The sequence below is a fragment of the Ixodes scapularis genome, unplaced genomic scaffold (assembly GCF_016920785.2).
Source record: "Ixodes scapularis isolate PalLabHiFi unplaced genomic scaffold, ASM1692078v2 PGA_scaffold5__190_contigs__length_132052651, whole genome shotgun sequence".
NCBI lineage: Eukaryota > Metazoa > Arthropoda > Arachnida > Ixodida > Ixodidae > Ixodes > Ixodes scapularis.
The window spans coordinates 72,214,708-72,230,920 of NW_024609880.1; the positions used below are offsets into that span (position 1 = coordinate 72,214,708).

At 46.0% G+C, this 16,213-nt stretch overlaps 3 protein-coding genes and 1 long non-coding RNA gene across 4 annotated transcripts; 1 reads left to right on the plus strand and 3 right to left on the minus strand.

Annotated features, from left to right (window-relative positions):
* Window positions 1-96: 96 nt before the first annotated feature.
* Window positions 97-4,401, minus strand: LOC121838169. The gene is made up of 5 exons (XM_042294249.1): window positions 4,358-4,401; window positions 3,275-3,410; window positions 2,789-2,849; window positions 2,559-2,724; window positions 97-217 (listed from the first exon to the last, which is right to left on the minus strand). The coding sequence occupies exons 1-5, from the start codon at window positions 4,399-4,401 to the stop codon at window positions 97-99; spliced, it is 528 nt and encodes a 175-aa protein (XP_042150183.1).
* Window positions 4,402-6,323: 1,922 nt separating this feature from the next.
* On the minus strand, window positions 6,324-7,046 carry LOC121837940 (zinc finger BED domain-containing protein 4-like; the record flags this gene model as incomplete). The annotated part of the gene is made up of 1 exon (XM_042293845.1): window positions 6,324-7,046. A coding segment is annotated over exon 1 (723 nt), but the record flags the coding sequence as incomplete, so codon positions are not given.
* Window positions 7,047-10,508: 3,462 nt separating this feature from the next.
* Window positions 10,509-11,538, plus strand: LOC120847496. Its single transcript, XM_040219292.3, has 3 exons — window positions 10,509-11,078; window positions 11,142-11,248; window positions 11,372-11,538. The coding sequence occupies exons 1-2, from the start codon at window positions 10,633-10,635 to the stop codon at window positions 11,239-11,241; spliced, it is 546 nt and encodes a 181-aa protein (XP_040075226.1). The 5' UTR covers window positions 10,509-10,632; the 3' UTR covers window positions 11,242-11,248; window positions 11,372-11,538.
* A 2,462-nt stretch (window positions 11,539-14,000) lies between these two features.
* On the minus strand, window positions 14,001-15,741 carry LOC120847497. The gene is made up of 2 exons (XR_005717386.2): window positions 15,617-15,741; window positions 14,001-14,345 (listed from the first exon to the last, which is right to left on the minus strand). It is a non-coding gene; the product is annotated as an uncharacterized LOC120847497 (long non-coding RNA).
* Between the last annotated feature and the right edge of the window lie 472 nt (window positions 15,742-16,213).

Consider the following 16,213-nt stretch of genomic DNA (forward strand, 5'->3'; position numbering starts at 1 on the left):
TATAAAATATTAAAACCTTTATTAAAACAAAACAAGAAAGCAAATATTATGCTGGTTGGACGCCTGCATGGCACATGTATCTTCATGTTTGAATGTTTAGAAGTCATAATCAGGCAACGCTGTCACCAGTGCTGCAACCTTGGGCGTCAAGCAATGTTGTTTGGATTTCGTTCGTTGAACCTTCGTACCTTTTCCTGGGTTTACTGCAGCAATGTCCCTAGAGCAAGAAAACAAAAGTCAAATTTTGGGTTTTTACGTGCCAAACCAATGACGGGCATCTGGCACCCCGCAGTGGAGGACTGTGTATTAATTTCAACCGCTTAGGGCTCTTTTGACGAGCAACCCAAAAGTTCAGTTACACGGCGCCTACTCTCCGATAAGCCTCCCTCAAATAGACTGATCTCACCAGGAGTTGCGCGACACCACCGCTCCCGCGGTGCATTCTGGTACCTGTGGTTCTCCCTGGTACTACGGCCGTTTCAGCGTGCGTTGTATGCCCGGCGTTTGGGAGTTTCCGCGTTAGCACGAGACTTCTTACCGGGTGTCCGCTCACGGTTTTCAATGAGTGAGTTCCCCTGTTGTGTGCAAGGCTGCCACAAAACAGCACCAGACAAAGAGGCATAGGGTTGCATGTCTTCCCGACTGGGCATCTAAAAGGTTGAGCCACTTTCAGGAGATGCACACAATCACAATAGAATATAAAGCTCATGAACAGCGCAAAACAGATATTTGAGGTCGCGTTTTGTAATGACACTTAACATACTAACATCTATGAACATCTTTATTGAGTAGGACTGGCCTGGGACTTGGTTACCGAGTTGCGTGCTCTAATTGCAACGGGTCATGCGGTGACAGTCAGGATCGCCTTTGTCTCGTCTCGAAAGGAGAGTGCCTTTCACTTCCACTAACAGCTGCGTGCTGAAGACAGCTCGCACCAAGGAGCAGCCGATTTCAATCCATCGGTAATCAATCACTCAAAATCGGCAAAGGCAAATTTTTTTTTCTGTTTTTATCATTTTATTTTTTAGTTTTATAACTAAAAAGGGCCCTCACAGTGATGTGATTGGCCTAAGCCGTTTTGGAGCACCTTTTGGAGCAGCCAAAACGGTGTTTTGGAGCAGTAAAAGTGGCCTTTGGAGCAGATATTCTTAGAAAAATAAACCTATTCGTTTTAAGTGCTGAACGAACGAAGGCCACTTCGCTCGCCGCACCACCTGGGAGTCTTTCAACATGTAACTGAAATGCCAATGACATGACACATTTTGCAATGCTTCAGTTAAATTATACATATATATGTACCGTTATAGATAAATAAGAACCAAACTATTTATTTGAAAATGACCAGCTAATTAGTACATATCACAGCATTAGCTTGACCTGTATAGTTATATAATATAATAAATGGAAGCTGTCTCCGACTGATAAAACACGTAACTACCGCAGTGCAATGCGAAATTGTATACAAGACAAAGCGGGTTCTTTTCTTTTTGCTTTTTGAAACTTTCTACAAGGCTGCTGCAAGCCTCGCTTTGCCTTTGGCTAGTAATAACTTCCCACTTTCAATGTCTCCAAAGAGACAGAGACATGCCACAAATGAACAGTGCTGTGGGCGTTGCCGAGCAATTCCGAAAAACCGCTTGCCACCGTTTTACTGGTTCCCGACGTGCCAGAGTTTCGTCAAAAGTAAGCAAACGTAAAATAATGGGTTGCAAGCGTCCCGGCTGGTGCCTCTGTCGTGCAGTTATGTCCGCATGCACATGAGGGCAACTTTAGCAGGCTTGCATTTGAACGTGCTTCGTCGCGCGAGCGGAGATGGCTGTTCGATCGAAACAGACACCATGCCACTCCGCTTCGTCGCCAGCTGGTTCCCAAAATTGTGTGCAAAATATGACGAAAAAAACAGTCCAGCGGCACCTGCTTGTCAGGCCGGGAGGCGAGGTGCAAGCTAAACACACATAAAAAAAGAACCTGAGCGAGTCAGGTCAAAACAAGACATCGCGAGTCAGGGTCAAAAAGTACTTGGAGCGCTTTGTAAAACGACTGAAGCACTGAAGCGTCAACACACACCCCGCGTCTATCGTTGAAATGTTTTTTTTTTTTTTTTAAAAAGGCGCGAGAAGAGACACATGAACGACGAGAGCGTGAAACGAGAGGTGGCGGGAAAAACTAAAACCAGATGGACGATTGATAAAGGGTACTTTTTGTTGGGCGGCCCCTTGCGCCATCTACCTCACGCATGCTCAATTACGGTACTCGGTTTAGTTTCGGTCTTGAAAAACTACCAAAATTGGTCTTTTGGCGCAGGCTTGGCGCAGATTACCCATATTTCGGCAAAATGTAGCAGGATGTAGCAGGGTTAGCCCCTTGGCGCAGTTTGGCGCAATTGGCGCAGCAATCACATCACTGCCCTCATAAAGGCTCTCCTGTAACTGCTCGAACGCCGCTTTGTTGTTTGCCACTGGAAGTTATGCACGACACAAAAGCGCGAAAGGTGCTGAGTCAGTCCTCATCGCGACTCAGTAAATTACGAAATGATGAATAGACACTTTCGTTCCTACCTCTGCGTGAACTCCAAACACAGGCTTGCCTCCATGCGGTAAACGACGTTGAAGGCAAAGTGAGCAAAGAACACGAGCTTGAAGGCCTGGCACGGGCTGGACGTGTGGACCACTGGCTGGCTGTCGATGCATATCGTGAACGACTTAGCAGTCACAAAGCTCCCTCCTGATTGAAATGTGTCATAATTTAGCAATGCCTACCTGTCTGCTAGTATCATTTGCAACTATACCTTTTGCACAAATGAAGGGAGAGCCTGGCATGTCTCCCAAGTCATCGTCACACCCAGTTTCCTGTTATCGAGGGAGAGTTCCACACATACATAGGTATTTTGGTTTGTAATTTGGTTTTCTTTACGCAAGAAGTTTTCAGTGCCATAAAAGGCATGCGAGAAGACGATTGGCCTTATATGTCCGATACTAAAAAGAATCGCCTGTTCAATTTTAGTTCATGCTGTGGCGCAAATTATGATAAAATATTTTTGCAATGTTGAATTTGTATAGTGCGTAGGCTCTGAAGATTTTTTTTTCTTGAGTGCAGACGGATATAATAAGCGTAAAAAAAACCTTCCGTAGCAGACAAGGCATTTACCCGTACATGAGAATGTTAATTTCAATACTGTGCAGAATATGGTCATATTTACACACTAAATTACAAGGTAACCTGTTAGGAATGCTGAGAAAAAATAGGGTTGCAAAATCTTGCTTGCAATGTTTACCTCGATTACTTTGTAGAAGAGGTCCTTGTCTTCCTCGAAGACGGTCAGCAGTAGAAGAGGAGCACCTTCATATTCGACTGCTGTAGACTTCCTACTCATCTTTGCGGCTTGAATTTCTTGCAAGCATGCCCTCACGCTTGATAACTCAGGAGTAAGTAAAACAGAGCATGGTAAATAATTATTTTCACGCAAACTGGTAGAATTTGGCTGTGGCGATACGTTAAACCAACAACGCGAGACAATTTGGAAGCAAAATAATTTACATGGCTATCCCATGACACATTTTCAGAAGAAAAAAAAACCTAGTGTTTTAAAATTTTCCACGATCTCCATCGGACTTGAGCTAAATACTATAGGCCTCGGCATAAAAATTTGTTTATTTTTTGACGGAAGAAAATAGCCTTTCTCTTATCAGAGTTAATACTTAGTCCATTTTCTTTTGCCCCAGCCGCCAACCTTGACAACGTAAAATTAACAACATCCACAACTTAATTTCTATTTAAAGAGAGAAAAAAATATACTGGTGTCGTCTGCATAAATTACAAATTTAGTAACAGCGTCTATATTCACAATATCGTTCATGTACAGGTTAAAAAGAAGGGGCCCTAAAATACTCTCTTGTGGGACCCCTGAAATAATACGCTTTCTATCGGAGGAATGACCACTAATGTTAATATACTGGAAGCGGTGACTCAAGTATGAATCTAGGAGTGATAACGAAAACCCTCGAATACTATAGTAATTAAGTTTACAAAGCAGAATGTTATGATCCACGAAGTCAAAGGCTGCAGTAAAATCTACGAATACGCCAGCAACTGTTCTTTTTTCTTCAAAATTTTGTAATATATATTCTTTCTTGGACAAGAAAGATAATTTCGTGGAACGATTTTTTTTCCGAAACAAAACTGCGAAGATGAGAGTAAATCGTGCTTATTCGGAAATTGTACGAGACGGGACTGCATTACTTTATCAGGGCCTTTACAAAATAAGGGAAGAATTGAAATTGGTCGATAACTGCTCACATTATTTTTATCTCCTTTTTTTTCGCCACCTGCCTCGCCGTAGGAAATACTCCAGACTAACTTGCTAGTAAGATACGCGAAAGGCACCAACCGCCACTGCATCATCTGTGCTCTAACACGTTTGTATACCCCTAGCGTTGCTTCCAGCCGACACTTTCTTAAGGCCCTTTCTTAAAGGCCGACGTAGGACCTCGGTTTTCTGCAGGGAAGATAATCCTCTTAGCGCTCCCCTCTCCTAAGCTGCGAGGGGGAGCCAGGTTGGGGCAAGGTAAAACGTGGAGAGGATATAGGAAAGGACGAGGCGGGCAAAAGTGGAGAGCGCGAAGTGTACGGGACCAGCAGAGATATTCTTCAGCCTGGCGGAAAGTCCTCCTCGCCCTCTTTTTTTCCCTTTCTCTCCTGTCTTGCAGCACGGCGAGGCGGGGGGAAGGGTCCCTTTTTGCGCCGGCTTCTTCTGAGAGGATAAGCCGAGAAAATCCTCATTCTGACCGACGGGCGATAGGTGTGGCAGCAGCGACTTCGTGACTTACGGGTACCTACAGCTCCTATAGCGTACTCTGACCTATTTTTTGGCGCTCGCCAAGCCTAGCCCCTCGGGGGCAGGTTTCACGGAGCTGCAAGGCTGCACCCTCCCAGTCACCGATTTTCAGCTGTCAAATTTGTTTGGCTGTAGCCCGTGTAAAAATAAACGCATACTTGGGAGCTGCGGTGCATCAACACACCCATTGAAGGTACGTTTCATAGATATTCTTGGTTGATCAAGGAGCTCAGAACACATGCGCGAGATGTGGTGCCTTCAATATGTGAGGATAACTTACATATTCACAAAACATTCCATCTTCAAAAAACCGGCTTATTACGCTCAAACCTGCCGCAAATTGCTATGTACCAGGCGCGGGCATCTTGTAGCGGATCTCTGTTTTCGTACAGCGGGCACAAATTATTGGAGAACTTTAGTATGTTTTCAGGCCACGCTATATTTAGCGGAAACTCGCGCTGCCACTTCGATGCATTCTCTGAAGCGCGCGTCTAAAGTGGTAGTGGGCCTTTGAAAACGATTTACTAGAATCTCCTGTTGTGTGTCTAACTCGCAGAACATGATGGCCTGCAAAATATATGAAATTCATATTTACACATTCTAACAACCATCTGAGGTGAGAGGGCATTTCTGGTGTGGATGTCAATATCAAAGTTTTAGTGGGTCGCTTTTAGCACTTCGATGACCGTACGGCCCGTACCCCACAACGATATGTAAGCTAGACTCACTGTGAACATCCTTTATCGAGTGCGGCTATGGAGTGGGAAACGCAATATTGGCGAGTCTAGCGTGTCGTATTATGGTTCAACTTTGCTTGTATTGGTACTATAGCACGGGCCGCGCGCCGCTTTGAAGTATTTGTTGTGTCTCAAATAAAGACTAAAGCAAAAGCAGACAATTTTTTTTAATGTGGCACAGAATGGTAATTTAACATTATAAAAACATTTTAGGCGCCTTACACCATACAGTTAGCACGAACAAACTATCGCCGGTCTTTCTCCTCCCCCCTATTTTTTTTTTTTTTTTTTGTTCTTAGAAAGGAATGATGTTTAGAAAGCTGTTAATACGAGTATCCAACCTAAGCGGTAGATTTTAGTGCGAGCCAATACATTGCTGTGGAAAATAGCAAAAAGCGCCGATGTTGTTCGCGCGAACAGTGTCGCGTAATGTACGCGTACCGCTACACAATCAACGGAAACGGAGTAAATCAGCAAAGTTAGGGAAAAAAAAGTGGTGTTAATTTTTTATAGTTGAAAAGTTGTTATTTTTATATAATCAATTCGGTAAGGAGTAGGGCTGGGCGTCGATTAAAAATTTTAACCCGATTAATCGCTACCCTTTAATCGATTAATTAATCGATTAATCGGTTGACTTTAGTAAAAAGCAAAAGTAGACATTTTGTCCTTACAATTTGTTTTATTGTATGATAAACGGCGCATATATACAAACTTAATTGAGAATAAACGTTGATGTAACGCGCTCGCAGATCACAACCCCAGCTGCGGAGGCAAAGAAGTTTGTTGACATTATCCGGCAGGAGCGAGTTTCTTTGTTTGTTGACGATCATCCCTGCTGCGCTGAACAGACGCTCGCAGGGCGTTGAGGTGACTGGGACACACATCACACTCTTCACAATTGGCACAATTTGAGGAAACAGGGAGCCCTGAGCTCGCCACCACTCTAGTGGGTCCAGTTCATCGTCCGTCACCTTGGCCATCGATCGATAAAGCGACACTTGGCAGGCGATGGTGGGTTCTTCATTTTCCTCCGAGAAAACGTATTTTCTTTTTTTCTTGGGCGTTAGATCAGTAGAATCGTCCGAAGACGCATGTGCTAGCTGGGAAAGCCTTTCCCACACAAGTTCGCGGCGATCTTTTTCGATGCATGCGAGGCTCTTGAAACGAGGATCGAGACACGTTGCCAGTTCATAGTCGTTGTATTGCGGCCACGCGCGAAGCCTCTCATCGATAGAGTCCACCAGCATGGCCTTGAAGCGGCAGATGAAGGCCGGGTCACAGTCATTCGTCTTTATTTTATTCTTTAGCAGTTTTAAGGCTGGAATAAGTACAGACCGAGTAACGTACTTGTCCCCTCCAAGGAGCTCAGTAATGTCGAGCAGGGGCTTCAAAACTTCCCGTAGCTGCTCCAACATGTCCCAATCGACGTCTGTGAGGTGGGGAATCGACGATTTAATGGTACTGATGTCCTCCATGGAGCGGCGCAAAGGCTCCTTCAGTTCAAGCAGGCTGGTTATCATTATGTACGTGCTGTTCCACCGTGTTGCGATGTCCTGCTGAAGCTTCTTCTTAGGTGCTCCAAGTTCAGCGGCATGTTTTGAAAGGACGGCCTGGTTGTTCGAACTGTGCTTAAAGTGACCCACAGTACGACGACAGGCGGCTAGCAGTCGCTCCACACCCGTCACGCTGAGCGCCTTGTGGACGCACAGCTGAAGCTTGTGAGCTGCGCACTTCAGACTCTGAAAGTTTGCTCTCTCCACCCCAAGACAGATGTTGCGGGCGTTATCGGAACATACAGCTTTTACCTTTTCAACGATTCCCCAATCTGTAGCAGTCTCCAATACCTCACTGGCACATTGTTCCGCTGTATGGCGCTCAGGTACGTTTCTCACCTGCAATGTTGCCGATCGAAGCATCCAGTCGTCGTCGATCCAATGCGCCGTTATCCCGAGGTAGGCGTCATTGGCGATGGAGGTCCAGAAGTCCGCTGTTAAGCTGATGAAGCTGGCTGCCGAGAGTTCTGCTTGAAGACGCTCCCGTCTCGAGGTATACAGGGCATCCACCTTGGCACTCACTGCACGACGGGACGGCGGCTGGTAAGACGGAGAATCCAAGGCAATCTGAAGAACTTTCGCTAGTCCGTGATCTTCCACAATGTTGAGAGGCCGGCTAGAAGAAACACGCCAAGATGTAAGGGCTTGTGCAATAGTTTTTTCTTTCTTCAGAGAAACCGGCCTCGAAGAGGAAACGTCGATAGTCGTCTGCTTTTTTGCAGATGATTCTTGTTGCAGCGAGATGCTTGGGTGCTTAGCTCTGAGTTGGTATTGAAGCGAGCTTACACTTTCGCTATATGCGAAAGCTTTTTTGCAGATGAGGCAGTGAACTTTCTTTAAGTCAAAAACTTCGCCCGCGGAGTTTACTTTAAACCCGAATTTCCCTGAAAGGTTGCCCTTCATACTCCTGTATTCGTCCATGCCTGCGCAGGGTGTTGTGATGAGATACTTCTCAAACAAGTGACTGCGGCGCGACATGAAGGGAAGAGGAAAGACGGGGGCAAGGGAGACGGGGATAATTGAGGAGCGTCGATCCCTCGAGGACGTCCCTGAAGGTGTTATAGGAGTAGTACATGAAGGACAAAAACAGGATGAAACATCTTCGTCGTTCATGTAACTTTACCCCCGCGCACTAATTCACGACGTCCTTGAAGCTTTCAACAAACAGAAAATCCCCGGCGAAGGAAAGGCCCCTTTTTACGGGGAAAAGGGAAACGAGCCCATCCGGCTGCGCGCGGCGCCAACTCGTCAAAGACGACGAGAGAACGGGGGAACATCTGGAAGCACTTTGCCACGGGCAGTGCAGGTCCGCCAAGGTCGTTGCGTCAAGAGGCAAAAGCGACGCCGAGAGAGAAATTCCAACCACACAAATAAAACACAGGGTCGAATACTGAAGCAAGCCACGACCACGGCCGGCTTTGCACCACGCTGAACGAGCGGAGGGACGAGCGAGGTCACGTTGTAGCGACCGCAAGGACGGAGCATGACCCACAATGGGGATCAAGGCAGCCTTCGGAAGAGCTCTAGCTTTGTCGCTGCAAACCCGTAAGCAAACATGCTTGCGTGCCTTCAAAAAAAAAAAAAAAAAAAGCTGCTGCGTGTGCTCAAAAAGAGTGCGTAGCTATAACGTCCAAATTCATGACCGAGGTCACCGGACTTCCGTAAAGCCTGCTTTCATTCTGCTTCTGTTTTCGCTTTTTTCTTCCAATCCCGCGTGACTCACGACGAATGATTTGTTTGTTGGGTGTTACCTACGAGGTGAACAAGGAGCAAGTTTGTATGTTCGTTTTAGAGGGAACGGCACCAGGAAAAAGGAAAAAAACGTATATTTACTTACTTTTGTTCGCCTCATTTTAACCGATTAACTGGTTAAAAAAATTGATCGCGATTAAAGCATTAATCGATTAATCGGAAGGTTAATCGATCAATTGCCCAGCCCTAGAGGAGTGCTTCCATTGGGCACCAACCTACGAGGCATATGTTTGTTGTTGTATACTAAATTCTGCATGGCCCTTGAGTAGAAATGGCAATATTGTGTTCGTGCTTAGCGTGTCACGCACAGTAATAAGACCAGTTCACTGCTTGAACATTTAAACAAGGCCTTTCTTACATCAAATAGACATTTTGCGAGTACGCTCTATTACTGGTGGTTCATGAAATAATCTACGTTGTTTATTTAGAGGAAAGGAAGTGGGGTGGTGAGGGGAGGGGGAATTGAATACAAAAGGCTGCTCAGGGAACCTCAAATTTTGTAAATAGTTCGCTCAACCTATAATCTTCAGTTAATTAAATCACCTTTGCTTTGTTTGTTTCAGAACTTTAAACAGTCGCGCCAAAGGCCAAGATGAGCGAAAAGTCAGATTCCCCTGTTTACTTGATCAAGAAGCGAATGCGAGATGGAACTGAAAAAGTATACGTGTGTAACCGTAGCAATCTCCGACGAAGCCTGAACCTCACTTTTTCTGAAACCTCGGAGATGACTGCTTTTGACGACTTGATAAAGCAAGCCAAAGCCGTTAATAGGTGTGACTCGTTGTCAGCTGTGATAATCAAGGCGCTGCGACGATTTCTTGAAACACGGAATTCAGAAGAACGATCGTCGAATGCTGTGTGCAACACACCGAAGCCGCTGCATCAAGAAGCGGAATCGCGCGCGATCACGCCTGACCCTGTAGGGGATCCATGCCTAGTTGTTTGCGACAAAGCCGCGCTATGGAATGTCATTCAGACTGTAGAGAAGCATAGTTCAGAGTGCAAGGAAAGTCTTATTTTGGAGAAAGTGACCGCCTGGGGCTTCGCATCACGAATACATTGTAAGTGTATTAACCATTCACTGGTGCTCAACACAAGCACGGTTGTCGGTTCCGTCCGGGCTGTAGACTGTTTGCTGACGGTGGCGTATGCCTCCTCTGGAGTTCTGGCGACGCAGTTTGAAAAGTTTTGCAATTTTAGCAAATTGCCATACTCCCCTCGCACTGTGGAGAAATTGCTTGTAGATATCGAAGGTGCTGTAGAGTTGCTCAAGCTTGAAAGCCTGGCAGCCGCGCAAGAGGGCGAATCAAGGGCCACCGAGCAACATGACCCCACTTCGACAGCAATTAGTGTCGAGACTGATGCTCGGCACGCTTGCCGGAAGAACTCCACTCACACAGATGTCGTCGCGCTTGGCCAAATGACCCACAAAGTTGTAGGGATTGTTCATGTAAACAAAAAGGATGAACTATCTTCCCAAAAGCACGAAGCGTTCGGTACCAAAAAGCTGTACGAGTACTTCGATTCTAAAAAGATCTCCGTGCTAGATCACGCACACGACCGCAACACCACAGTCAATAAAATAATCAGAGAAAAAAACGGGCCATCCAACTCCAACAACCGCTGGCACGCTGCGAAGAGCCTCAAGAAAGGATTTCTTGCAATTTCATCTGGACCGAAGAGGAACGAGGGCAAGACATGGCACGTGGAGCTGTCCGACAAGTGCCAAGCGGTCCGTAACCACGCGTACTATGCTATGGCCGCTTGTGAGGGGAATCCAACCAAGCTAAGAGATATTTTCATAAACTGCGTAAACCATTTTGAAGGTAAACACGAGAAATGCAGCGAGGAATCAATTTGCAAAGAAAATGGACATGTCCCGACAACGCTGCTCGTGAAAGACCCGCTAGCGTCGGAACTTCTAACAAAATTTCTGAAATCAACAACCATCTACAAGAACGCGGAAGATTACGTAAAGTCGAAGGATACATTCTATGTAGAGTCATTCAATAATACTATGCTAATTTACCTCCAGAAGAGGATTCATTACCAGGACAGAAGCTACAAACTGAGGCAGAGCTTGGCACTCCTAGACTGGAATGAGCATGTTGGGCGAGGCTACACTTCACGTTACTCTATTGAGGACTGTCGTCATCCAGACCGGCAAGGCGGGAAAAGGAAGTACTTCAGGAAGACATACAGGTAGAATATTTTGAAGTGTACAGTGTTGCCATGGAATACTAATCCGCTATTCTTTTCCTCCAGCTTCGTTCAAAAGATTCGGGAGTTGGTGCTTCGGTCTGCTGCCCTGGGAGATGCCAGCACGGTGAATGACGACTCCCTTGTGAATGACGAGAGTGTATAACTTATAGGTATGCCTAATGTAAATTTAAACTAGTACCATTGACGTATAATAACAAGCAAGCTTATTTCATTAGAACAGTTGGGCAATTGTTGTGTGTACTTCTACATGTTTGTTTGTTTTTATTTCCCAGCTCGGGACATCACTGGACAAGGGACAGAAAAAGCCATTCCGCGGACTCAAAGATGTACCTGTAATTATTACGCAAATATACAATTTTCATGACAATCTTTTGTCGTTGCCAAATACAGATGACACACAAGAGAAAGTGAACGCTAACCGGTACATACGATTGCGACAGAGCTTCAACCAGGGTGTGATCTTCCGAAGTACAAATTCCGAATAAACGCCCGTCGAGGGGTTTCGGAGTATATAAAGTGCTCACCCTTTTACACTTAGCGCATAAATAGATCAGAGCTCAGCAGAATGTACATCACCTCTTGGCTGTGCCTCTCGTGAGTCTTGAACGAGATATTAATAATTTCGATAAAAAAATAGATTAGCTGAAGAGAAAAATTAATTTGATTGCAGTCGAGACTCACAAGAAAAGCACAGCCTTTGACGCACAGTATATTGCGAGTATTTTCTGACGCACCGCGCGTGTTCTGGCATTGGCAATATTTGTTTCGGTGTTATACGTATATTTATCTAAGTTAGGCTCGATATCTGTCTGCTAGTGAGTGATACACTGTTTTTCCGTTCTCGTTTTTTCCAATTTTTTTTAACAAACTAAGCTAGCAATTCCTCTGCGCACCATGCCCTATTTATTTTGAAAATAAATGTGCAATATAATTTTGCAATTTATGCACTTGCCTAAGAGGATTGAATATTTGTAGCTGGGTTCAAGACGGATCCGCACCAGAAATCGCGCTCTTGTACCGCGGTACCATAACCATGGCTTCTTCAGTTTTGGTTTTTAGCTTGCGTTGTATATATTGTCGTCGGCATTTTGCAAACGTTATTTACGTTTCGGGGCTGTCGTGTTGCGATTTTTTGAGATGAGGAAATTCTGTTCGCATTTGAGGCGGACCAGGAAGTCCGTAATTTTCCCGACGGTACGAACCTTACTCGGGACCGTGTGTGGTGTTATTTCGCTGCTGACGTCACGTATCCACGCCAACTGTATGACGGGAAAATTATCAGCGCACGGAAAGTGAAAGAAAAGCTTTTCTCCGAATCCGGCCAATAGTAATTTAGGCAGCCGATTGCTGGGAGGGTACCTTTAGAACGCGCGACACTAGAGCGCCGACGTTAGAGCGCGCGACGCGAAGGCTCTGCGACAGTAGCGCGCTTGATACCAGAGCGCATGTCACGAGAGCGCACCCCAGTTGAGCGAACACTGCAAATTGTGGGATGTACCCGCGGCTCCACAGACAGAACTAAATTGTGCGACTCATCGAATCGGAGCATTGGCGATTTTCGATTTATTAAAGATGCCTTTAATAAAAAAATAAAAATAAAAAGGGTACGGCTCTTTCTAACCAATTGTTTGCTGACATAGAAGAGAGAAGGGGGCAAGGGTGTGGCCATATAGGTACCGGGAATGCCTGCAGTTGAGTGGAGCAGCGAGTCTAAGATGTCTTCACGGTGGTGCGGTGCGTCTCTCGGATATACAATAAATGTTTGCTTTTTGCTATATTTGGTCTATTTTTGACAGGCATTTGGACCCCTATCATTTTGGCGGTTATTGGGACGTTTCTCGCATAACTTTAATAGTATTTTGACGTCCATGACCGTAATGAAAAAAGCTCACCGCTAAAAAAGTTCAGTAAAACACTCATCGAAGGAAAGCTCAGCGCAGTTTTATCGGATGCAAAGCTTTCCAGTCTTTTGACGGATACAGGAAAACCTCCCCTTCAAATCTGTGAGATATAACATCAGAAAACTAATGGAGCTATATAGATCAGCTGCATTTTTTTTTTCTGCGGAAATATACGCTACAAATAATCTTTTTTTTTTTTTTTGCTGTCAGTTTTTTGAAACATTTCTTGGTTTGTTACACGAAAAAAATTCGTCGACTCATTTCGCAATGTCCTTGCCGAATGCCACGGCGTAAATCCCCGCCAATTTTACATAAAGCACGCGATGCCCGAAGAAGTGGTTGGGCCACTCGCGCTTGACTGGTTGTGCGCTCTCGATGTGCTCTCGAGTCGAGCGCGCTAACGTCGCAGCGCTTTCGAGTCGTGCGCTCTAACGTTGCGGCGCTCTCATGTCGCGCGAGCTAACGTCGTGGCGCTCTACTGTCGGCGGTCTAATGTCGGCGTTCTTCTAACGTGCGCTCTAGTGTTGTACAGCCCCATTGCTACCTATACCACCGGCTGTTGAAAACGCTCGAGGTCGTGCTCCCTTATTGAACTTTACGCGAGGTTATAATAATAATAGTACCTCTATTTTTTTCCAACAAAACCAATGTTGAAAAGGTGACACGGAAAGAAAGCTGTAAAAACAGCTTGACGAAACGCGGGTCACCTAAACCAGCAGTCGCGATGCAGGCACCGACTTGTGACTCGGTGGCGAGAGCCTGCTAAGAGCTACACGAGTCAGCGTTACTCACGCGGCTCGCCCCTCACCAGAGTGGAACAAACAATATGGCGAATTTGGTGGGGCAAAACGCTTTCCCGAACCCACGCAGGGACGATGGATAGAGGGCATGCGCACTAGGTGTTTCAAGAAAAAAAGGTGGACTACAGATTTGAGACATTTAACGTGCTAACACTGCACTAATAACTAGGCACAGAAAGAAAGGCGCTGAATCCAGAGACTTTATACACAAATAGTTTACTCCCACATGTGCCCCATGTAGGGAACACCAGGTGGGTTTGGATACAGGCACCGGACGTGTGCAACTACGCACACTGGCATCAATTCACGCTTAGTATATACTCCTTGGCCGGCTTGTCTCTTCTTCTCCAAGTACCTGGGGTCACGCCAAGCGGCCAGATTTGCCAGGCAGGCCCAGTACATTCTGTAATACTTTTTGCGAACCCCAGGATTCTTGGACGACGGTGCCTGGCCCATCCCCACCCTCACGTGGCCTTGGGTCAGTATACACGGAGCGCAAAAACATTCGGTGCACTCCATCTGGCCGTCCGCTGAACGTTATACACCTACAGGGAGTATAGAGAAACCACGTTAGTTATACAGGCATATAATTCGATTGAAACAAAACTAATTGAGAAAAAAGTTTGCATTGAACGAAGTCATCTGTCTGCCTCCCTACAGCGCTCTGTTGAGCTTGATAAAAAAGGAGGTGCGACTCAATAAACAGTGTACGCAAAGTTGTGGCATGCGGTTTAGAGAGGCTCGTTTTAACGAACGCCGTCTCAGCGACAACAGATTGTCGAATCGCCTCAAAACTCCGCTTAGAGAAAATGGCGACTGCCGGCATGCTGCTCTCATTGTTCCCGATTCATTAGCCCAGCTTGCCGAACCGTTGGCGGCGCCCAATAGAAGCATTCTTTTTCGAATTGCTTGTATAAGAATGGCAACCTTTCACCTATTAAAACAAATTCTGTAATAGATCCATTCCCATAATATGCTTGCGCTGATCTTGTAGCGGTATTCGTACACTACGTGGCAGTGTTAGCCCGAACGCGACATTGGCGCTTTTTACTATTTCTGCCCAGCAACATGTATTGTCTAGCACTAAGCTCTGCCACTTAGGTTGAATACTCACATTAACAGTTTTCTAAACATCATTCACTTCTAAGAAAACAAAACGAGAAAAACCAGCGATAGTTTGTCCTTGCTAACTGTGTGGCAGTATACCTAAAATCTGTTTGCAATGAAAAATTACAAACGCGTTTCATGTTAAAAAAAAATCGCCTACGTTTAGTTTATTCTTTTATTTTAATGGCTCAAAAATACTTTAAAGCGGCAGCACGTGCTATAGCACCGATTTAGCAACGTTGAACCATAACACGACACGATTCGATAGCCGCACTCGATAAATAATGCTCACAGAAAGGGTATAGCTTATATATTGATGTAGGATACGGTTATCCAAGAGCTAAAACGATCCACTAAAACTTTTTTTAATATCGACACACACAACTGCTGCCTTCTCACCTCATGCGGTTGTTGGGATGTGTAAATATAAATGTCATCTACATTTGTTGGCCATCATATAGTGTGAGTTACGCACACAATAATTTGTGCTCGCTGCTAGAAAACAGAGATCCGCTACAAGATGCCCGCGCCTGGTACATAGTTCTGTCTTCCAGCGATCCCAATTGAGGCAGGTTTGAGCGTAATAAGCCTGTCTCTTGAAGATGGAATGTTTTGTGAATATGTCAGTCAACCTCACATATTGAAGTCACCACATCTCGCGCATGTGTTCTAAGCTCCTTGATCAACCGAGAATATCTATGAAACGTACCTTCAATGGGTGTGGGGATGCACCGCAGCTCCGAAGTATGTTTCCTTTGCCACGGGCTACAGCCAAACAACCTCGACAGCTCAAATTCGGTGTCTGGAAGGGCGCAGCCTTGCAGCTCCGTGAACTGTACGCCCGAGGGGCTATACTCCGTTCCACCTTCAGTCCGAGCGCGGTGGACGCCACGAGCCATCCCAGCCGATCCAGCGCCGGGAGAAAGTCGCGTGACCTGCCGGTGGGGCGGGGCGACACAGGGAGCTCAAGGTCGCATGACACTCCCTCACGCCGCGTTGGCTGGGATGGCTCCTAGCGTCCGCTGTGCTTGGACGGAAGGTGAAACGGAGTAGCTTGGCGAGCGCCAAAAAATAGGGCAGATTACGCGATAAGAGCTGAAGCTACCCGTAAGTCACGAGGTCGCTGCTGCCAAACCCATCGCCCGTCTCTCACAATGGGGATTTTCTCGGCTTATCCTCTCAGAAGAAGCCGGCGCAAAAAGGGACCCTTCCCCCCGCCTCGCCGTGCTGCAAGACAGGAGAGAAATGGAAAAAAAGAGGGCGAGGAGGACTTTCCGCCAGGCTGAAGAATATCTCTGCTGGTCCT